This window comes from Monodelphis domestica, chromosome 8 (assembly GCF_027887165.1).
Source record: "Monodelphis domestica isolate mMonDom1 chromosome 8, mMonDom1.pri, whole genome shotgun sequence".
Classification (NCBI taxonomy): Eukaryota; Metazoa; Chordata; class Mammalia; order Didelphimorphia; family Didelphidae; genus Monodelphis; species Monodelphis domestica.
In genome coordinates this window covers 191751617-191775555 of record NC_077234.1, presented here as the reverse complement: position 1 = coordinate 191775555, position 23939 = coordinate 191751617, and the positions used below count along the sequence as shown (strand labels likewise).

Here is a 23939-nt window from a genome sequence, read left to right as displayed (position 1 = left end):
TAATTTATTATCTTTCATTTGTTCTCTCGCACTCATCACTTAGAAATAGACATGAAACTATGTCCAGGATCCCCCATAATTAGAGAACTTATTGGATAATGACACGAGGACACTGTTCATACATGCATACATATTCATATTGACTCATTGCATGCTTGGAGCCCTGAATACCTGTGCCCAGATGAATTACCAAAAAAGTGAATGAGTCTTGCCTGACACTTCCCACTTGTTTCTTATCATTCTCCCTACTTCTATTCTTCAGAGTCATAACAACCAGAAAGTGCCTCCCTCTGTACTCCTGGGCAGGAGAAGGAAGAGGAGGTGACTGACACCCCATAAAAAAGTTAAGACAAAATATAAACAATGTGATAATGAATGCATCATTTCCAAATAATATTTCCTTGTTTGTAATGGGCAATCTTTGCTAGGTTCATATTTTCCTCTGAGGAGAAAACTAATTGCTCATTGAGTTTCTTATACTCCATAACTTCTCAGGAGAGAGTGCTTTGCTTTTTAGCATAATAGTTTAGACAAAGATTCTTAATCTGCGGTTCATAAATTTTCAAGGAGATTGATTTCTTTTATAAGTTACTTATAATTGGTTTCTTTTATCATATGATATATTTTATATTATGCATGTCAAATCATTATTTGGAGAAAGAGCTCATAGTCTTCTGTTTGCCACAAGGTCCATGCCAAAGTAAAGATTAAGAAATTCTGGTGTAGAGGCATGAATATTGGACCTAGATACAGTCATTGTTCTGCCACTTTGTCATTTGAGACAAATCTTTTCACCTCTTTTACCCCATTTCCTAATCTACGCAATGAAGGAATTATACTAATGATCGGAAGATACCCTTTAGCTCTAACATTTTCTGAGTCTGTTGATTTTGTTCTCTTAAAAAAAAAACTCTTGGCTGCTAGAAATCTAGTACAATAGGACCCCTATATCCATGGGGAAATGTACCAAGACTTACCAGGTATGGCTGAAACCATGGATGTCAGTGAACATTGGCGAACCTTCATGTATATGTGTTCTCTCTCTTTGTCCAGGATTCTCTTCTTGGCATTCTGTGGCTTCCCATCCCCCTTACCCTACTAAAAAAACCCAAAACTTAAAAAATGAAAGTGAAAGCAAATTCTAACACCTTTTTCTCGGTTTCTTCTCTGCCCAACTAGAGCATGACTTAACTCTGTCAATTCAGCAATGCCATCCATATATATATTAAGCAATGTACAGGAGAGGAATGTAGAAGGTTTGTATCAAAGGATCCCCCTATCCCCTAATACAACTCAGGAAAATTTGGAAACTTTTTACTCAAACTATCAATGCCCGAGTCTCCTCAGTGTTATCCACCATTTCTCCCTTATAAACAGATATGTTTGTCATGCTTGAAAGATGAATTTTTATTGACAGTGTAGTGGAAACATAAGACATACATATGAAATCCCTGACATATATGTACCACCAATGTCCAGAAACTTCATTGGCAGCCCTTCTTCAAAGCTCTGCTTAATCACTGTGTTATTGGTAGTGTCCTTGGGTAGAGTTTCAGTTGGGAGTGGTCCAGGCTGGATTCCCTGCTTCAGGGATCTTCATGCCTTCTCCATTCTCCTCTGTATTCGTCAAGTGTCATTGGTTCCCACTTGCCATTACTATTCCCTCTCACTCTTCTGTTCTGCTATGGAACTTAACTCCTGGCAATTGGTAGTTCTCGCAAGGTCTCTGTCCTCTCCAGTCTCTGCTTCCTACTAATTAGTTCTTCTTCGCTGCTCTATGAAGCTTAGCTTTCTTCCAACAGATGGTACTCATTTCCTTCTTCAGGCATTTACATTACTACTCTGGCCCTCATGGAGCCAGAAACAAACATACTGTCATTAGCCTCAATCTTTATTTTATGCAAGTTCCCACAGCTTCTTAGCTTTACATGCTGAATTTATTGGAAAATATAGAACTCCTCCATCTTATATCTTCAAATGCATCTCCATCTTCCACACCAATAAAGTTCATGATAAATCTTTGCTATCCACATTCATCCATCTCCAAGGTTAAAGTTCTCCATCTTTTGGAGCCACTACCACTTCTTAATTCTGAGGATTCGGAAGAGCACAGTAACTTTCTCCCCTGCTTTGTTTGAGCTAAAGAAAAAAAGCCTCATGGGGAACATTTTTCTCTAAATATTTGGAAGGCTATCATTTCAATTAAAAATTAGATTTCTTCTCTTTGACTCCATAAAATGAGTAGACATTGTTAGGAATCCAATTTTGACACTACCAAAGCAAAGCCTTTCTCACAATTAACAATTGTCCAAAAGTATAACTAGCTATTCATTCTGTGATAGAGGGAATTCTTATTAGGCATACATTGTCATAGATGACCTCTGAGATTCCTTCTAACTCAGATATTGCTTAATTCTAATTCAGTCTCTATGTTCAAGGGACCGAATGTATTTGGGAAAATGAGACATGCACATGAAGCAAATAGAGAAAAGTTTTAAACAATACATATTGAATTGCTAAATTAAATTAAATCAAATCAAATTTTATCCATTCTATGACTATCTTAGAAAAGGATGTATAAATGGTCCTTGAGGGAGTATTTAGAATTCTGAAGCTTAAAGTCTATTGTCCCAAAATGTCCCATGGTTGTTTAAAAAATTTAGAGCCCCTACATGAGTTGCACTGTTTCCATTAATATAATAATGATAATCACATTTACAGAGAACTTCAAGATTTGCAAATTATATTTATTAATACATTTGTCACTCATAGTTACTGTTAGATGCTATAATAATCTTTATTTAACAAATAAAGAAACTGTGGTACACAATGGTTAAACAATGTGCCTGGGGTCACATATCTAGTGTTTGGAATAGGACTTGAACTCAGGTCTTCCCATTTCAAAGTCTAGCATTCTAAGCCCTGCAGCAGCAAATTGCTATTAAGTCTTCATTCAGAAAAACTGAATCATAAAAGAGACTCTTTAGAAACTCTTTTTATTTCTTATTTAAGGATAATTACGTTTGTTGACCTCAGGGATGCTAGATAAAACCCAGTCGCCCACTCATTTATTTGTTAGGTTCAAAAGGGAGATATGGAAGGAAAAAGGTAATGATATTTGGTGGTAAGAGTTTGGGGAATTCAGAAATCAGGAGAGCTGATATTGAATCTCTTTTTTTGTGACTTATTAGCTAAATAATAACCTTAGGCAAATAATGGTAATGATATGATGATAATTAGCATTTTTATGGTACCTTCAGGTTTGAAAAGTGCTATTATTATCCTCTATTTTACAAATGAGTACATTTTAACAGGAAATTGAGTCAGAGAAAGGTCAAGTGACTTGCCCAGGGTCACAAAGCTAGTAAGTGTCTTAGCGTATATTTATACTCAATATTTCCCCCATCCAGGTGCAGTGTTTTATTCTCTGTGGCATCTAGTTACCTCTATAAACTAGGTATTTTGACTCTCTGCATCTTATTTTTTCTTATAATACATGGAAATGATTATATTTGTAGTTAGTTTTTCAACAAGCATTTATTAAGCAGTTACTATATGCCAGGTTTTGCTAAGGGCTGGCAGTGCAAATATAAGCAAAAAGAAAGCCTTTGTTCCCATGGTGCTGATGTTCTAATGAGGGAACACTATGCAGAAAAGAAAAAGCTGGAAATGGTGAGGAAAGTATGAATGGAGATGGTGGGCCACCCTGGAGGTTGTTGTTTAGTCATTTCGGTCATGTCTGACTCTTTGTAACCCCATTTGAGGTTTTCTTTTTTCATTCCAGATACTGGAATGGTTAGCCATTTCCTGCTCCAGTTCATTGTACAGATGAGGAAACTGAGGCAAACAGGATTAGGTGACTTGCCCAGGATCACAGCTAGTGTCTGAGGCCAAGTTTGAACTCAGGTCTTTCTGACTCCAGGATCAACATTCTGTCTATTGTGGCACCTACTTAGCTGCCCAATGACACTAAAAACTGATGAGAAATGAAGAGATTAGTGGCCTGTATGTCCTCCTTAAACAGGAAGGGGGGGAGCAGAAGCTGAAGGGCTTGAGGGTAGGGTGAAGTGATCTTCAGTATGAACAGTTCTCTGGGACATGAGGGAGAAATCTGAAGTGCAAGCCTGTTGTTTGGAAAGAAGTATTCTCTGTAAGCACTGTATGAAAATCAGTTAGCATGATGATGACGATGAGGATAAGCTCCTTGAGGACAATGATAGTGTCTTGTTTCATCCCTTTATCCTCAGTGGCTGACACAGGAGCTGTCTCCCTTGAAGGTCCTTAATAAATGCTTATTTGATTGAACTGAATTAAGATCCGAGCTATTTGTCTCTGCACATTGATGGAATGCTTATTTCCCAAATGGTCTACCAGCTTGTAGAGACTCACTCAGTGGTTTCATGATGGGTACATTTCATTAGGCAGGAACCCAGCAGTAATAATTACCTTTCATTATGACTCCCCAGTGAGTGTTTCCTCTAGTGCCTTCTTTGCACAGATGCTTTCCTAAGCTGGGATCTACCCACAACACTCTATGTTGGGTAGTTTTTGTTCCAATTCAGTTCAACAGATGTCGAATAAGCACTTACCAAGCATCGGGATAGACAGTAGGAACACAAAGATGAAAAATAGTACAGTCCCTATCCTTAGGGAGCTTTTAGTGCAATAAGGGTAGTAAGAGACCCATACATGCACAACTTAGTAGGAGAAAAAAGGAAGTTGAACTTTGAGTAACTGGAATAGCCAATCTTGGTCCCAGAGAAAAGACCACTGAAACACACCCTTCTTTCACTGGACTTAGTGGGCAGAATGTTAATTGTGAGAGTGGGTCAGGGCACCAGATTGGTGTAATCATTTTTCTTTATTACAATGGAGGGTTCAATTATAGGACTGGAGTTTAAAAGTTTCTTTTTTCTAGAACTTTAATTGAAAATTCTATTATTATATGAAAAATGATTATATGAAAAGCAAAGCTCATCAATAATATCTTTAAAAATTAGCCTGATGAATAAATTAGAATATATTAAGTTCAGAGAAGTCATGATAAAGTATGACAATACATGTGAAGAGATCTCTTTCACATTGGGAGATCATAAGAAGATTTAATGGAGGACAGAATTTCTGAGCCAAGAAATGGGATTGAAAATAGAGAAGGGAAGGAGGGAGAAGGCAAGAGAATGCGCATTTACATCATGCCCACTATGTGCCAGGTACTGTGTCAAGCACTTTATAAATATTATTTCATTTGATTCTCACAACAATGCTTCAAAACATGAGGAAACTACAGCAAATAGAGATTAAGGGACTTATTTAGGACCACACAGCTAGTAAATGTTTGAGGCTAAATTCAGATCTTCCTTGGCCCAGAACCGTATTCACTGAAACACCAACTTCCTTTAAGAATAATTCCAACATACAGAGAGACAGAGAAAGAGACAGAGACAGAAAGAGAGAGAGAGAGAGAGAGAGAGAGAGAGAGAGAGAGAGAGAGAGAGAGAGACAGAGAGAGAGAGAGAGAGAGAGAGAGAGACAGAGAGAGAGAGAGAGAGAGAGAGAGAGAGAGAGAGAGAGAGAGAGAGACAGAGACAGAGACAGAGACAGAGAGAGAGAGAGACAGAGAGAGAGAGACAGAGAGAGAGAAGATTGCATTCCAGAAGTAGATCGACATAAAAAAAAGCAAGCTTCTTCCTTAAACCAAATTTTTGTCTAGAGCTTCCTTCTTGGATTGTTTGAATGTGAATATAGCACAATGTCATTGAAGCAGTCATAGAAGCCATAGGGGATGGAGTTAGTGAAGCACTTAATTTCTATAAAATTTTATAAATTATTTTGTTTTGCTTAGCTTCAGCGAAACAAATAAGGCATAAGTCTTTATATGTTGCTTTTCATTCATTTTGCAAATTCTCTGGGATTGTATCCACCTCTCTTTCAAGTTCTTTGATTCTGTCAAGGGTGCCATATCCTTTCAGTCACCCAGATTCACAAATTTAGTGTCATCCCTGACTTCTCAGTCTCCCTCATCCCCATATCCAATCAGTTGTGAAATTTGGCCAATTCTACGTCCATATCTTTAGAAGCCATTCTTTTATACTTACTCACAAGATCACCAGTTTAGTTCAGATTCTCCTCATTTTTCACCAAGAATACTGAAAATAGCCTCTAAATTGATCTTTTTGCCTTAAGCATTTCACCTCTCCAGTCTATTCTCTTTTTAAACATCAATATAATTTTTAAATTAACAAATATTTTTCTCCATCTCTCCAAAAAATTAAAAACAAAATAATTGTAATAAACATTTTGATTTAAGCAAAACATATCCCCACACAATCCATTCTCCACACAGCTACAAAAATAGCATTTTAAAAAGGGTAAATATAATCCTGCCACTCCATATAAATTCCAGCCACTTCTTAGCTCTGAGATCAAAATTGAGATCCTCTATTTGGCATTTCAATTCCTTCACTACCTGATTCCATCCTACAGTCTAGCCTTGTTACACATTATTCCTCCTCCTGTACATTTTAGTTCAGTTATACTATCCTTACATAACTATCTTTGTTTGCATACTGCATTCTCCTCACATATGTAATGTCCTCACTTACCTCTTTACAACCTCTAATTTACTGCAGAGTTTGCCTCCAGTAGCATCTTCTACATGAAGCCACCCCTGATTTCCCTACATATTAGTACTCTTCACATGAAAGTGAGTTTGCCACATGAAAAAGTGCTCTAAATCTCTTATAATCAGAGAGATGCAAATAAAAACAACTCTGAGGTATCACCTCACACCTAGCAGATTGGCTAACATGATAGCAAAGGAAAGTAATGAATGATGGAGGGGGTGTGGCAAAGTGGGGACATTAATTCATTGCTGGTGGAGTTGTGAACTGATCCAACCATTCTGGAGGGCAATTTGGAACTATGCCCAAAGGGCGCTAAAAGAGGGTCAGCCCTTTGATCCAGCCATAGCATAGAGATAATAAGGAAAAAGACGTGTACAAGAATATTCATAGCTGTGCTCTTTGTGGTGGCCAAAATTGGAAAATGAGGGGATGCCCTTCCATTGGGGAATGGCTGAACAAATTGTGGTAGATGTTGGTGATGGAATACTATTGTGCTCAAAGGAATAATAAAGTGGAGGAATTCCATGGAAACTGGAACAACCTTCAGGAAGTGATGCAGAGCGAAAGGAGCAGAACCAGGAGAACATTGTACACAGAGACTGATACACTGTGGTACAATCGAACGTAATGGACTTCCATTGTGATCCTGAACAATCTGCAGGGATCTAGAAGAAAAATCACTACCCACAAGCAGAGGACAAACTGTGGGAATAAAAACAACGAGGAAAGGCAACTGCTTGACTACAAGGGCTGAGGGGATATGACTGAAGAGAGACTTTAAATGAACACCCTAATGCAAATACCAACAACATGGAAATGGGTTCAGATCAAGGACACATGTGATACCCAGTGGAATCACGTGTCGGCTATGGGGGGGAGTGGGGGGGGGAGAAAAAGAAAATGATCTGTGTTTCCAATGAATAATGTTTGAAAATGACCAAATAAAATAATGTTTAAAAGAAAAAAAAAGTGAGTTTGCTTTTATTTTGCAGATAATTATATATGTGCATATTCTTTCCTCTGATACAACTAAAGCTTCTTGTGGTCAGTCACTGTTTCAGTTTTGTATCTCTAGCACATAACACAATCCTTTACATTTTTTTATTTTTTATTTTTTTCATTTTTCATTTTTTTATTTAATTAATTAATTTAGAATATTTTTCCATGGTTAAATGATTCATGTTCTTTTACCTCCCCTCCTCCTTACCCCCTCCCAGAGCTGATGAGCAATTCCACTGGGTTTTACATGTATCATTCTTCAAAACCTATTTCCATAGTAATCATATATGCAATCGAGCCAATCATTTAGTGTCTACATCCCCAATCATGTTCCCATTGACCCATGTGATCAAGCAGTTGCTTTTCTTCTGTGTTTCTCCTCCTACAGTTCTTTCTCTGAATATGTCTAGTGTTCTTTCTCATACATCCCTCAGAATTGTCCTGGATCATTGCACTGCTGCTAGTAGAGAAGTCCATTATGTTCGATTAACACAATTCCTCAACCATCATCTCTACATTGAATCTTCTTTATTACAGTGGTAAACACCATAGCCAAGCATGCATTTCTCTTTTTTATGCTCCACCATATGTTTATGATTAGAAGGCCATTGAATTAAGGTTTTTTTTGAAAGCAGTATCTTTCCATGAATCTTAAATGATTTTGATGTATATCTGGGTGACACATTGCAAGAAAGCTTTTAAAACTGTGCTTTGCTTTGCTGAATCAAAAGCTTTTTCAAAACTGGTCAACAATAAATACAGTGGGACCTTGTATTTTCAACATCTTTCAGACAGTTGAGTGATGGTAAAGATAAGATCCACTGGAAGATATCTCCTGTGAAAGCTTCCCTGTTCCCCAGTAATACCCTCACTGAAATGCCCTAAATACAAGAATCATAAAGATTTTTGTATAGACACAAAAGTAAGAAAAAAGTTGGAAGCTGTTGATGTCTTTTTCGTTACTTTATTTCAATATTTTTTTTCAGAGATTTCTCCCACACTTTTACTATCTTTTTTCTTCAGATACTATGTAAATCAATCTGCCAAAGCCTTCATAATTAAATCTCTTCTAGCAATATTCTCCTCGGGGTATATTTGGTTCAAGTTTTCCCTGTCTCTGCTTTTTTTGCTATTTCTAATTGTTATGAAGACACATGTATGTGTGCTAATTCCTTTTCATGGCTTTTTAAATTTTGTTTAGAATTGGTGTGAATGAGGTATAGATCTTGGGTTTCTGTATCAGTTAATTTTAGAGGAATAAAAAAGACCTGTTCCATGGCTGTACTCCAAATTTGTCCTCTGGCATAAAGTAACCCCATTGCCTCATTTCTAGAAGAACTTAAAGCTCATGTCAGCAGAAGCACCACAGAAAAATTACATACAATTTCAGCGTTCCCCCACCCCACCCCCAAATAATATCATATCAGAATCACACAAACAGATTTTGTTGATGAAAGCATGAGCTTGTTGGAGGAACCTTCCTTTAATCTCTTCATGAGAGTGGTGGTGTTATTTAGCAGCCAAAGGGTGGTTGGAAAATTTCTTTCTATATACCTGTAATTATTAGCAAGACAACTCTGTTGAAGATGGATTTTTTTGAAGTCATTGGTTATTCTTTGTAGCTTGACTTTTTGTGATCAGCTTCTCAGCTGGAGCCTCATTCTTCAAGTTAACTACTGTTTGTTTCTCCAGCATGATACGATATAGTTAGGAAAGTATCTGGGAATACAGCTTTGAAATGTTATTCCTAACCGAAAGCTCAAGGTTGATCAGGTTGCCACATCTGCTTTTTCTCTGCCAGCAGGAAAAGTCTGATATTTACTTAGTTGTGATGGTTAAAGATGACATTAGTCCAGGTCAATTCCTCAAAGATAGGAATCTCGTGTGTCAAAATAGATTTGAACAAGCATATATATTTAAGATGAAATTTGGAGCTTTAGGATAGGAAGAGGTAGTTAAATCTGAAGGCCAAGGTTTTTTAAATCTCTTAAAATAGTGACATTTTGGAGCTATAGTTCCTATTAGACTCAACAATAATAGTAGCATTTGAAAGGCATACAGTTTTATAGTATTCTGCTATTTTCCTAAGAGATAATTACTCAGTTTCATAGTTCCTAAATTCAGTCTGTAGTTAAATGTTGTCATTCTAAAGTACCATGAATCTAGATTTTATTTTAATGCCTCTTCATACTCAGTAGAATTGTAGATTTTATGGTATGTATAAGATTCCTTTGCTAATGCCCTCTGCTATTATTTCCTTATGGAAGTGATTCTGGATTCTGAAATCCTATGTCCATGGAACAGATGATCTGGCAGGTTCTTTCTAATCTACAAAGCCTTTCAGGGTAGGTCAGATGGTAAAAAGTATTTCTGTCAGCCAAAGTATCTTAAATTAATTGAGATAGTAATTATGAAAACAATTTAGTACTGGATAAGAAATAGAGGCTGATCAATGGAATAGATTAGGCATGCAATATAATGAAACAAATGAGCTTCATAACCTAGTATTTGAGAAACCCCCAAATCCCAGCTTTTGGAGCAAGAACTCCCAATTTGAAAAACTGTTAGATAATGGGAAGCAGTCTGGCAAAACTAGGCACATCTCTTATCATATACCAAAATAAACTAGAAATGGATCTATTAAATCATATAAGACATAATAGCTGCTGTCATAAACAAATTACCTATCATATCTATGGAAGGGGGAAGAGTTAATGACTAAAGAAGAGATAGAGAGGTTTACAAGAAGTAAAATGGGTACTTTTATTACATAAAATATAAAATTTCTGTACAAACAAAACCAATGTAACCAAAATCAGAAGAAAAGAAGGAAACTAGAGAAAATTTTGGAGAAGTTTCTCTGATAAAGTTCTAATTCTAAAGATTAATTCTTTAAATATATAGATAAATGAGCTAAAATATCTTTAAAAGGAAGGAATTCAATTAATAAACTGTCCAAAGATATAGAAAGGCAAAATTCAGAAGAATTCAAAGTTAACAAGAGTGATAAGAAAAAATGCTCTAAATCATTAGTATTAATAAGAAATGTAAATTTAAAAACTCTGAGGTTCCATCTTTACCAACCTATTAGATTGACTAAAAGATAATGGTAGAGGCTGGAGGAGATATTGAAAAAGAGGTAGTCTAATACAGTATTTAGTGGACTGTTGTCCAACTGTGAATTGATCCAAACATTCTGGAGAACAATTTGGATCTCTGCCCAAAGGGCTCTAAAATTATGTATTCTCTTTGACTCATAATACTGTTATTATATTATTATATTTGTAGACTAAGAAAATCAAAGGGAAAGGGAAAGGAACCATATGTACAATGAAATATTTGTAGCAGATCTTTTTGGTGGTGAAAAATTGGAAATTCAAATAATATCTATTAATTGGAGAATAGCTGAAGAAATTATGGTATATGAATGTAAAGGAGTAATATTATGTTATAGGAAATGATGAAGGGGACTGTTTCAGAAAAAAAGGAAGACATGAAATGGTGCAAAGTGAAGTGATCAGAACCAGGAGAACAATGCACATAGTAAAAACAACATTGTAAAGATTTTTGTTTGACCTTCATTTTGAAGAGGAGCAATGACATCATGAAGGTGATCTCTTGAGTTACATGTGATTTGGATTTAAGGGAGGTGGCATTTCAAAGTTGTCAGCATCACTTTCTTCCAGAGTCATTTAAGTTCAATGACAAGACAAATCAGGACAACTGGGATGTACTGGGATGTAATGGATGACCTCGGCATCTTTGATGTGAGACTATGCTCTAAGCATGCCACAGTATCCACTTCAGCAACCTTTTACGGCCATTGGAACAAATTGTTCTCATCCATTTACTCTGCCTGGAGAATTCCTCACATACTTGGAGTTGACATGCCTCTGATTCACTGATGGGTTTGAGACCTGTGGATTACCATCAACCAGTTTAGCCCATTGGTCAAATAGTTTTACTGGGGTGTGGCTGCTGTACATGCTGCAGCTTCTTGGAGCTACTGGTGAGAGTTGGTGAAAGGTAGACACCAAAGGTGGAAGAGCAGCCCCTAAAGGGGCTTAGTAAGCCCTCACACCAGAGGTTCTATTCCTCATGGTGTAAAGTGTGATATACTTCTTGACAGAGAACTGATGGTCTCAGAGTGCAGATGGAAACATTTTCTTTGTCTCTCTGTTTCCCTCTCCCTCTGTCTCTGTCTCTCTGTGTGTCTCTCCCCCCTCATCTCTGTCTGTCTCTCTGTCTGTCTGTCTCTCTCTTTCTCCCTTGACTTTATAGATAAAATAGATTTAGTATTTCTTGCCTTCTTAATGGATCAGGGAGGGGTTGGAGAGAAGGAAAGAATTTGGAACTTAAAACAATAATAAAATAATATATAAGAAAAACACTTTAAAGAATGGTTAAAGTGGTTCATTAAAAAAAATGTAAGGTTTGGTTGAGGTCAGCTAGGTTGCTCGTGGTTAGAGAGCCAGGCCTAGAGACAGGAGGTCTTAAGTTCAAATCTGGACTTAGAAACTTGCTAGCTGTGTGATCCTGGCCAAGTCACTTAACTCCCATTGCCTAACCCTTACCACTCTTCTGCACTGAAACCAATAAATAGTATTGATTCTAAGATGGAAGGTAAGGGTTTAAAAATCCAATTTATCTTTTATTAATTTTTATTTTTTAAGCGGGATGATCCTTGTCCCAAGGTTGAACACAATGTAGAGTCAGTGTGACTCAGGGAAAAATCTTACCTCTGCCATTTCCCTGTCCTGCTACTCCTCTAGGGAGACAGCATTTAGGAAATTCCTAGGAATAGTGCCTTCCTCCATGCTCTACCTGATCAGCATTACTTTTGGTGAGCAATTTCACTTCTCTGGACCTCAGTATTCTCATCTATAAAATGAAGAATTTGGACAAGATTCCTTTGGGAGTTTAATTTGTAATCTCAGGGTGAATTTCTTTTGGCTATAATTTCCCTCTTAAAATCTTAAATTCTGAGGTCCATTTAGGATATTAATAATAATGGGATTCTATTCCATATTACTGGAGGATTATACATCATAAAATTATAGATCTTTAAAATATTGAAATATTAAATATGAACTATTATTATTTTCTTTGACATTAACAAAGAACAACAAATCTTTACCTTCTACCTTAGAATCAATACTCTATATTGGTTCAAAGACAGAAGAGCAGTAAAGGTTAGGCAATGGGGGTTAAGTGATTTGCCCAGGGTCACACAGTTAGGAAGTGTCAGAGGTCAGTGGTTCACCAAAAGTGGTACCAGTCCGGTAATGCATGGAGGGAGCCATTGTTCCTAGGAACATCCTGGATGTCATCGCCGCCAGTGTACAAGCAGGACAAGGAAAGAGCAGAGAAAACATCTGAATTCCAAAGCAAATGGTCTCTGAGTCACATTGACTCTTTACATCATTTCAGTTTGAACCGAGGATCTCCCAACTGTAGTCGACGGATCTCTCAATCTACTGAGCAACCTACCTGCCTCCTCTGCTGACATTTTAAAAGAGGATTTGTTTTTCATGATTGGCAGTGTGCTGTTGTGGGGAATACTCAATTTGGAACCAGACAATCTGGGTTCAAATCCCAGTTCTTCCACCTCCTTGTATGACCCTTGGTAAATCCCTTTAATTTATCTGAGTCCATTTCTTTATCTTTAAAAAGGGGAAGTTGAGATAGATAAACTCTAAAATTACTTCTAGCTTGAAATCTAAAAACCTTGAGATCCTAGTGAGGGTAAAAGGATAGGAAAAGGTCACCAATGAACTAACTGAGAGATAAAGTGGTCAAGGTCATAGCGCACTAGGCATTGTCCTCATCACTAATGTAAAGGAAACTTGGATTTGAAGTTATAATTACTAGGTGAAGCAATAGGTATCTTTTTTTCACAACATGATGAACAAAAAATTATGTATCGCATGATAGCACATGTGTAATCTCTATCACATAACTTGACATCTTGGAGAGGAAAGGAAGGTGGGAAAGAACATGGATCTAAAAATGTCAGAACATGGTTATTAACAATTGTATTGACATGGAATCTGGAGAAAAATTAAAAAGAGAAAAAAAATAATTAAGTGAACAAAATAATATTAAGGAACCCATTCAGGGAAAGAGGGCATTTATTCTAATAAAGGTGACAGATGTCAAGTTTCCGATTGGACTCTATTAACTTGGGTTTATCTTGTCAAATCAAATTAGTATATAATAGGTCTTGGCATTTGCAGGTTCCAAAGTAAAGATCAAATCCAGAATGGCAATGAGAGTTACAAGGGCAACAGAGTTAAGAAAGGAGAACTGGATTCAGTCAAAGGAGAAAGCATGTTTCTATGGGAAGGAGCTGAAGCTGGGATCATAGGACCTGTATTCAAATTCCAACTGTTGTCATATGTATGACTTTAGCCACTAAACATATCTTGGTGTCAGTTTCTTCATCTGTAAAATAAAGCTCTCACCCCCAAGGATGTTTCCATCTCTAGAGCTATGATCCTGTGGCCTATAGTCACTCTTATATGCCATATTATATGTGTGTATTCCAAGAATACATGGGAATTTGGAAGTTGCTTCATTTATAAAGTGAGAGAGTTGGATCATATCTCCAAAATGTATTTCAGTTCTCAGTTCTTTTATCTTAAAAAGTCGTGCTATGCTCTTGTTTTAGCAACTAGGCTGAATTCCAGGATTCGTGAAATTCAGAAGATTCATACAAATGAATTGAGGTCCTTTTATTGAAAGAAATTTTCCCCTGTAAAATAATAACTAATCAATGATTTAAAAACCACCACTGAAATACTTACTTACATTGAATTGTCAATATGTGCCTTCATCCCAGAAATTCTGATCTTAAGAGTGTCTTGAACTCAGTACATTTGTCAGGTTTTGATATACCTAGATCTTGATTTCTTTTAGAAATCAAGGTGGATAAGTTCTAATAGTATAATGCACCTCTTATTTCTTGCATCCATTTTCATTTTAAAAAGTTTCCTTGATTTTTCTTCAATTGCCCCTCTCATTTCCCTCTCTGCTTTTCTTTCTCTCCTTCTGTCTGAAATGGCTTCTCAGACACATTTAGCACTTCCAAGGACTCTAAGAGATAAAGAGGTTATTCACCTCTTGGTCCAAGGTGGCATACCAACTATCCTTTGGTATTCCAAGGGATGATGTGTTTTCTCCACATTTGGCATCTCCCACTTCTAGGGCCTTCATTTTAATTACTTTGAAGAATGCAGTCATTTTTGTCAGGGGGAGGGGGAGAAAAATGAAGATAACTTGAAGGTTGCACAAGAAATGTTCTCTAATTCAGCACATCTGTCAAGAGTGATTTATGTCCCTAGAATGCTCCAGCTGTTCTCATAAGGAATCATATCAAAAATTCTCAAGGCTCTCCTTCTAGGATTTCACATGCTAACCTGGAAAACGTGAATGACAGAACTTCTTTTCCAGATGAGTTTAATGAACAGATTTTTGTCATGGCGTGTCAAAATTGTAAAGCTAAGTTGATATTTGGATGTTTTTAAGCCATTTGAAAGCCAGCACTCTTCTGAGTAAAATACCCTCACAATTTGGTGTGGATTTGGAGTCTATTTGTAGATAATGTAGTCTAGTTGTTTGGCTAATAAAAATTTGTTCCAGCATTTCTACCACTATGCTTCCCCAATCTCCCCAAGACTCTTCTGCTTAATTTTCCCTTTGAAAGCTCTTCTAAACATGCTAATTAGCCTGTCGCCAAACTAAGAAGTCTTGTTTTTTAGCTCAGTTTGGGTCATTCTTACATTCAGTTTTAGGTCTTTTACTATATGAGTTTTAGCATGGTCGTTTTTATCCATCTAATTCTTTCTTCATAGACCATGTAAAGCTCCCAATATCTACCAAAGAACCCTTGGAATCAAGTTAACAATGCTATTCTCCTTCTTTTAATGCAATTTTATTTTCAAGTCCAGTCTCTTCTCCTATCTTCCACTCCTCTTTGAGAAAGCAAGAAAAATAAAACCCCTTTGATGTATAGTAAAGTAAAACAATTTTTTTCCTACTGGCCATATCCAAAAATATGTTTCAATAGGCTCTCAGCTCATTACCTGTTCATTATCAGTAGACTACTCAATTCTCTTTCTTCTCCTTGAAGGAGCAACTGCTAAGACTATTTCCCCAAGGATTGATTCACTTTCCCATTTTTTGTAAGTCCCTATTCTCTCTAATCAGGACATTTTTGGGGGAAGTGACTCTTACATTTCTGCTTGGTCAACATATCTTTAGCATCACAAATTTAGCATCACAAAACAAAAATCACAAAGAAGAGATCTGTACTCCTAGACAAATGAAAACATGTTTTATTTACAAGAAAAATCTGTACACTGTGCATACTTAAAAATATACAAAACCAAAATAGAAAATATCAAAGAGTTAAAATGTATACAAACACTGTTAAAATGTGACTCCTGGAAAACCTCAAGCTTTAATTAGTTTAAAGAGTACACATTTCATTTAAAAAATCATCATACAAAAAAACCCTCAAAGCTGTTAAAAAAGTACACTGGCTTCTATCTGAAGAATTGAATAAGTATGCGCCATCTAGAACAAAACAGGACATGAGATGTGGTAATGGGTGTAAGAGTTTTACACAAATAACCCATCAGAACTTTTTATGTTTCGATTGACATCAGCAAAGATATTTATTTTCATGAAATTAAAGTGGTGCCTTTCATTAGCCAACAAAAAGGCATGGGTTATGCATCAAATTCCTCCTCAAGGATTAGAATCAGGCACCCTGATGTCTGACAAAGCATTTAAACACTAATTTACTGATTAGCATTTAAATACTAGTTATACACCTTAGACTGCTGCTGGAGCATCACCAAAATTCCTATCGCTTCTCCCTTCCCCACAAAAAACCCCAAACAACAGATGAATGACAACTACCATTTGAACTGGAATCAGTATGGATGGGAATCCTTACTGCAAAATGACTTCAGAAGGAGATCTATGGAACAGAAAGGAAGGCAACATGAAAAGCATGTGTGTAGATAGGTGTATAAACGCTTATACAACTGTATCTACAATTACATTTCTTTAGTGACAAATATCCATGCCATGATTCTATTTAGATCCACCAGCAAAGCCTCAAGAGGGGTGTCAGATTTTTTGATTAAAATGTTTGACACAGCTGTGAAAATAATTAAGAGACTATTTTCTTGAACTTACAGAAAAATACCTTCATTTACCTATAGAGGCTCATGCCCAAATGGCAGTATTAGAAAAACCTGCAGAATTTCTCAATGGAAATAATACAGAATATAGTAATGGTGTACCGGCTCTGGCCCGTTATTTACTCAGTATAGCTGCCTTGATTAATCATGCAATCATCAGGAAACAGTCACAAAAATCGGAAAATAAAAATTTGGCATAATCAAGCAATTTGAACGAATAGATCAAAGGGGAGAAGACGCTTGACAGGGCAGCTGGTCTTAAAGTCAAGAAGACCCGGGAGCTAGGAGATCATATGCTCCGAGTGTCCCGATCAGTCCAAATCACAGATTAAGACCAGCATACCTGTGTCCATTAGTCTCCCCACTTCAGTCTCATAGTTTCCACAGCCACGTCAAAGTGAGAGCGTCAGGAATTTGCCTTATATGGGAGCAAGAGGACTTTGGACATTTGTAGCACGTAAAGTCTATCTGGAATGTTTTTAAAGTGATGTGAGGTTGTATGATGTACACAACATTCTTCCACAAAGTTATCCAAATGGAGGTTCATCACATTCTACTTAACGCTATGCATGACAAAAAAACAGTTTTTAAAAATTCTCTATAATTCAAGAGCTTGTCAGCATGGATCAGATGGCATAAGACTGCTATTATCTAGCCTCTTACTTCATTCAGAGCGAGCCTGCTTGAATTAGGCATTTAATAGGTTATTCCTGCTCTCCCTATTAAACCATTTGTCTTTGTTGCCCGTGGACACACATGATATCAAACCAAGAGAGCATCGCAGTGGAGGAAGGAAATCTGATGTAGCAAAATAACTCCCTAGTATAAAGATCTTTTCCCTTTCTTGAATGATACTGAAAAGAAACAGTATCCCCGGGGGAAATGATGCTGAAATACTGATTACATTGAAGAGAACACGGAGGGCTTGCTTACTTAACTCCATCACAGTTTTGTTTTTGGAAATCCAGATGACTTGACAACAAAGGATTATCACGGGAAAACTTTGTAGGCGGTGAGAGCAACAATAGCAGTGTCACTCTTGGCAAAAGGGTAGAGTATCATTAATTGTGGGGACTGCCTTCTGAGCTTTCCTTCCTCGGTTTCTTCTTATCAAATCTATTTTGTATTTTTAATGTATCATTGTATTCTTATAGGATCACTTCTTTCCTTCTAGATACAAACTCTATAAAGGGAGAAATTAAATGGTGAGCAAATAGCGGACATGATGAGTACCTCAAATATCAGTCAGATTATTAAGGAAATTGAATCAGTTGTTCAGTCATGTCTGACTCTTCATGAACCCATTTGGGTTTTTCTTGGCAAAAATACTGGAGTGGTTTGCCGATTTTTACAAAGGAGGAAATTGAGGCAAAGAGGGTTTAAGTGACTTGTCCAAGGTCACAGTATGAGGCCAGACTTTCACTCTGGAAGATGTGTCTTCCTGATCTAGGTCCAGTACTGTATCCACTGCACCTCTGTGTTTTGCCAAACTGATTAAATTAGTAAATTAATTAACACTGCTGAGCTGAATTGTATCTTGAACCTGTAACTGACCTTGTTGACTAATTATTATTTTTAAAGCAAAAGTTCTTAACCCGGGGTCTGTAGGATTGGCTGGGGAAAAATACATCATCATTTTCATTAACCTTTGGTTTCCTTTTTTCCTATATACTTTATTTCAGGTATTTAAAAATATTATTCTGAGAAGGGAACTGAGAAGGCTTCACCAGGTTGCCAATGGGGTCCATGACATGAGAAAAGGTCAAGAACCCTGAACCATAGGGATAGATTAGATATATTAAGGCAAGGAGGATATTCCTGATACATGGTCACACTGTGATCTGCCTGGTTTTACCCACGTCTGACACTAACACTCAAGTTCTATTTAATATCACCTAGGACACTGTTTTAATTAAAGTCTTAGAAATATGGAAGAAAGATGTATACATATTTTTCTATACTGGTGTTCATTATGGGAAAAGGGATTTTTGCTTCCAGTAAATAGAGACAAATTACTAACAACTTTATCATTCTCAGACTGTTTAGAAATAAACTCCAAAGTATTAAAGTGCTATGAGATTTGGCTCAGCTTCCTTGCTCAAATTGGGAAGGAGCATGGGAGCCAGTGCTAGAGAAGAATTAAGTGAGTACTATGTATTTTTGTCTACCTCTAAGTAGAAAGACCATATTGTGCTACTTTCCACTAAATGTACTATATCAATACATGGCAAACATGAAGAGAACTATCAATTTGGGTAACATTAGAGCTACTCAGAATGTTTAATACACATATACACGCCGGAGATCTGAATGACTCAATAGTTGAAATCTCAGCACATTTAGCCAAATTTGTACTGAAATAAATATACAGTATAATTTGGGAGAGATCAGCCAAAGTTGGTTCCAAATTGTTTTACAAACCAAATACTAAAAATTTCACATTAAATGTTTTGTTATTTTAATTTTTTCCCATTTTAATGACTCAAACTAATTTTAAAGTTTGATTAATAAAATGAAATATCAAGATAAAATAATACCTATGAATTCTCTTTCAGGCTCATAAATGTGAATTTGGTCTAAATGGTCAAATTCTGCTCATCAGTGAAAATTTGTCCTAGGTAATTATGATGCCCAAGAGAGACAAGTCAAGTCAACAAGTATTTAATAAGCACCTACTATGTGCCAGGCACTGTGCTAAGGCAATGTAGCATAATATTTAGAGACTAGTCAAACTTGGATTCAAGTCCTTTCTCTGACAAATACTGGCTTTGTGACATGGGCAAGCCCACAAAGGACTCTCTAGGACTTTAAGTTACAGACTTGTTGATTTGCATTATAAGGAGATCCCACACTAGGAGTTCCTTAGAGTGATGAAATGATAGTTCTGAGACAAAAACAAAACAAAACAAAAAAATGCTGTCCACAAGGATCCAGGAGCAACATGGTGCAAAAGGGCAAAGTTGAAGAAATTAATTTAACCAACAGGAACATCTCAGAATGCAAAATACCTCAAGGGGAAAAAAAAAACCAAAACTAAACACTTTCCTTACTGTAGTCATCACGTAAATTAGTATGTCCAATATGTTTATTGAACTTTCTATTCAATATTGCCATCCCAGAATTTATGGTGAGAAAAAATATTACACAATTGAATAGATTTATAATAAATTTTAAAAAATCCATCATGGTAGGTTTTCCTACCACCCTCAGTCTCATTGGCTTTAAGTCAAAACTATTTCCAAACCAACATATTTTTTGGTGTGAATTTTATTGAAGGTAATTAGTGAATAATAGGGGAAGTCTGCTACTCAGCTTAACTAAGCAAAGAAGTGAAATTTGCAAATCATCCTTTTTAATAGAATTTAGTCATGATATACTAACAAATCAGTTCACTAAAAGGATCGAACACTTTCTACCAGATCACCTGATCCTCAGACACTGGTCCTAGAGAACGCTTTTTAAAATTGTCCCATCAATGCCAAGGTAAAATCTGAGGGATGACTTTCAGATATAGGAAGATATCAAATGGATAAGACTCATTAATTTAGGTTCCCCAAATTATTTTAAATTTGCCTTCTAACACTGACGTGTATTTCATAAGGGAAAAACATCATCATTTTCCATTATGATAATATCTAGCGTTGACATTAGCACTTTAAACTTTTGCAGAACTTTGTAAAATCGATTCATTTTGAGTCTACCCTGAGGTAGCTACATTTTTTATTACTAATACCAATTTATGGATGAATAATGTAAAACTTAATGGACTGAAGTATTTGTCTTACATCGAGCAACTATTAAATACTCCTGGTGGGATTTGCAACCAAGGCTCTCTCCACTTCAAGACCAGAATGCTTAAAACTACATAATACTATTTTTCAATGATGATTTCATTTGAATGGAGGGACATCCTCAAAACAAATGACTAACATGTTGGAAGGAAATTTTCCTCTTCTTATTTGAGAATTTTCCTGGTTTTTGTGGAGCAACATGTTCATACTGTTTTGGATTTAACTCTATGGTTTTGTCCCGCCATTGAAATAAAATGTATCCACTGAAACCGAGTTTGACTTCTCTAATATTTGCCAGGAAATCAGCTGAAAGTCAATACATATCACAGTAGCGAGGCTAGGAGCACAGGATGGCTTGTAAAAATCTTGTGTGAGAACATTATGTACTAAGTGGAAAACATTCTTTATATGCAAATAGAACAGTTGCTCTGAACACCATTCCTCCTTTGCTATCTGTAGACTCAGATGCTATCATCAGCTCAAGCAAAGAAATAAAGCAAATATTGCCTTCTTTACTTCCTTTGTTAACTATAATTGTCAGAATAGAAAACTAACTGCAAATGGGCTACAGAGCGGAACCTTGGCTATCGAGGTGAAGACAGAAGCCTGAGCAGAGTAACTTCCTATGAAATTCAGTGACTCTCCCTATTTACATCCTCATTTTATTCTTTGATCTTTCCCGTATTCCTTTAAGAAAATATTGCAACAAAACAAACTCCCTCTACTAAAGTGGACACCAACCCTTCATTGAATAGAATCTGCTTTTGAAACCTACCTTCTTTAAGACTCCTTGAGGTTTATTTTATTTAGTTTTAGAAATTCAACTATTTAGACATGGAACAAAAAAATTGGGGATGATAAAAGGGAAATGCACGGGAAGGCCTGACAACAGAGGACTGTTTCTGCCACTAAAAAAACCATTTAAATAAAAATTTAGTAATTGCTAAAAAATGCCAGGATTTTGGGAGGAGGCAGTGGCAGTAAAGCATGTATGGAAAAACTGTGTTTTCTTGGTGTTGATGTGCACAAAACTGGGATTATGTATGGGTGGTGGCAGTAAAGTTCTCTTTTAAAATGAACATTAATGTGCATATATAAGAAAATGATTAAGCTGGTTTGCATTTGAGACACTGCATGTGCTCTAACTGATCCTAAACGGCTTGCCACTTGCAAATGCCAATTTCTTAAAGACAAACATTCTACCAGTAACAGTCACCAAGAAATAAATGTATGTCATAGAAAATGAAAATTATCAACAATCCAAATGATATGCAGCACGTATGAGCAGGCTAATGTTGTTAATGATGATATTTTAAATAAATGACACAGAAGATTACCTAGGACTGGGGAAAAAGGTGGATCACCTGGAGAGCAAAAATGAGAGACAACAGATGCATAACTCAAGGGGAAGCTGGTGTTTACAAGCTACTAAAAACAAAACAAAAAGAAAATAAAGGATAAATGGCTAGAGAGAACTGAGCACATTCTCTATGGAGAATTTTTTGGGAAATTATGGATAAAAATAAGGCAGGATGAGAAAGCGTGCAAAGGTTTCCATCTGTATGGCTGGGGGAAGTAATCCCACTGATTATATCAAAAGGTCTTTCAATCTATGAATTGCTGTGTATAACCATTTCCCAATATCAGGAATATTTTTAAAAATATGTGATTGAAAAATCATACTGAAAATGAGCACATGTGGTTTGGGAAAGTATGAACATTTTTTGACATGTCACACCCACAGAAATATATTGATTTTTCTTTTCTAGCTATACCATTTTGTACCTTTCTTGAGCTAAGCTTTACTGTTAATGTATTCCTTTAACTATTTGCAAAGCAGTAATAAATATTCAATGGCTTAGGAAGGGAAGATTCCTCATGCCTACTTCTAAATTACAGTTTAAAGACTCAAGACTATGTTGGTCTAAAATATATCTTCAAGTATTCTTTTGTTGTGTAGAGTACAACAGTAGTACCTTATTGCACATTATTTCTGGCAAATCTTTTTTTTTCTTTTTCTTCCTTTTTTTCTTTTTCTTTTTCTTTCTTTTCTTTTTTAAGGATTTGGAAAATGATTAGGTGCAGGACAGCTGATAGCCCGAAACCCTGGCAGGATCGCTTTTCCCTTTCGGTACAGGTCATCCCGGATGCCTTGGTTCATCCTTTGCACCAGGAGCTTCTCATAGAGCAGGGGATGGTAGGCCCCCAGAGTACAGGCTGCATCATAGTATAGTTCATGATAGTGGCAGAGATCGGTTTGTCGTACAGATGGAATATATTCATACACGTGCACTTCTTTGCACAGAGACATCATGATGAGTATCCCTGAAAGGAAGAAAAAAAATCAGATGCATTTTGACTTTCAAGGGATTGGAAGTGGGGGTTAAGGATCTCAAGATTGACAAGATCAAGAGTGACAAGATTCCAGCAGATCACAAGTCGGGAGTTGGAGGGAGTCTACATGGTCATCATCTGCTCCCATCTCCTCATTTTACAGATGAGGAAACAGGACTAAAAAGATGAAATGCCTTATAGAATTAGAGACTTGGAGTTGGACAGGATCTCCAAAGTCAGGAAACTGAGACCCATAGAGATAAAGTGAATTATAACAGGATCATAGAGTGCTGGAAGGTAACTCAGACAGCACTAGTCCGATCCCTTCATTGTACAACTAAGGAGACTTAAGCTGAGGGAAGTTCAGGTCACAGGAATGTCAAGTGACAGAAGGAGGATTTAAATCCAAGTACTTTGACACCAGGAGCATTGTTCTTTGCAAGGAAAAACTCTGTCTGTCTGTCTGTCTGTCTGTCTGTCTGTCTGTCTGTCTGTCTCTCTCTCTCTCTCTCTCTGTGTCTCCCTCTGACTCTCTCTCTTTGTTTCTCTCTCTCTGCGTCTCTTTCTCTCTCTCTCTGTCTCCCTCTGTCTGTCTCTATCTGTCTGTCTGTCTCTCTCTCTCTTTGTTTCTCTCTCTCTCTGTCTCCCTCTGTCTCTCTCTCTCTGTGTCTCTGTCTCCCTCTGACTCTCTCTGTTTCTCTCTCTCTCTGCGTCTCTTTCTCTCTCTCTCTGCGTCTCTTTCTCTCTCTCTCTGTCTCCCTCTGTCTGTCTCTGTCTGTCTCTCTCTCTCTGTCTCCCTCTGACTCTCTCTCTCTGTTTCTCTGTGTGTGTGTCTCTCTCTCTGTCTCTCTGTCTCCCTCTGTCTCTCTGTCTGTCTGTCTGTCTCTGTCTCTCTCTCTGTCTCCCTCTCTCTGTCTCTCTCTCTCTCAAATTAAAAAAAAATTTAAATATCTTTCCATGTTTACACATCTCATTTTCTT

General features: G+C 36.8%; 2 protein-coding genes across 4 annotated transcripts in view; one reads left to right on the top strand and one right to left on the bottom strand.

Annotated features, from left to right (window-relative positions):
- LOC100019224 (pinopsin) overlaps positions 1–23939 on the top strand; it is a 334695-nt gene that overhangs the window by 307669 nt on the left and 3087 nt on the right. The window lies entirely within an intron of this gene.
- ST6GAL2 (ST6 beta-galactoside alpha-2,6-sialyltransferase 2) overlaps positions 15931–23939 on the bottom strand; it is a 111780-nt gene continuing 103771 nt past the window's right edge. Inside the window, exons 6-7 of one of the 3 annotated variants that reach the window (XR_008913839.1) lie at positions 22602–22950; positions 15931–16608 (exon numbers count right to left, since the gene is read on the bottom strand). Coding sequence is in view for 2 of the 3 variants with exons in the window: in XM_007500962.3 (XP_007501024.1) it covers positions 22682–22950 (269 nt within the window). In the remaining variant the exon portion in view is untranslated. 3 annotated transcript variants of the gene reach the window in all.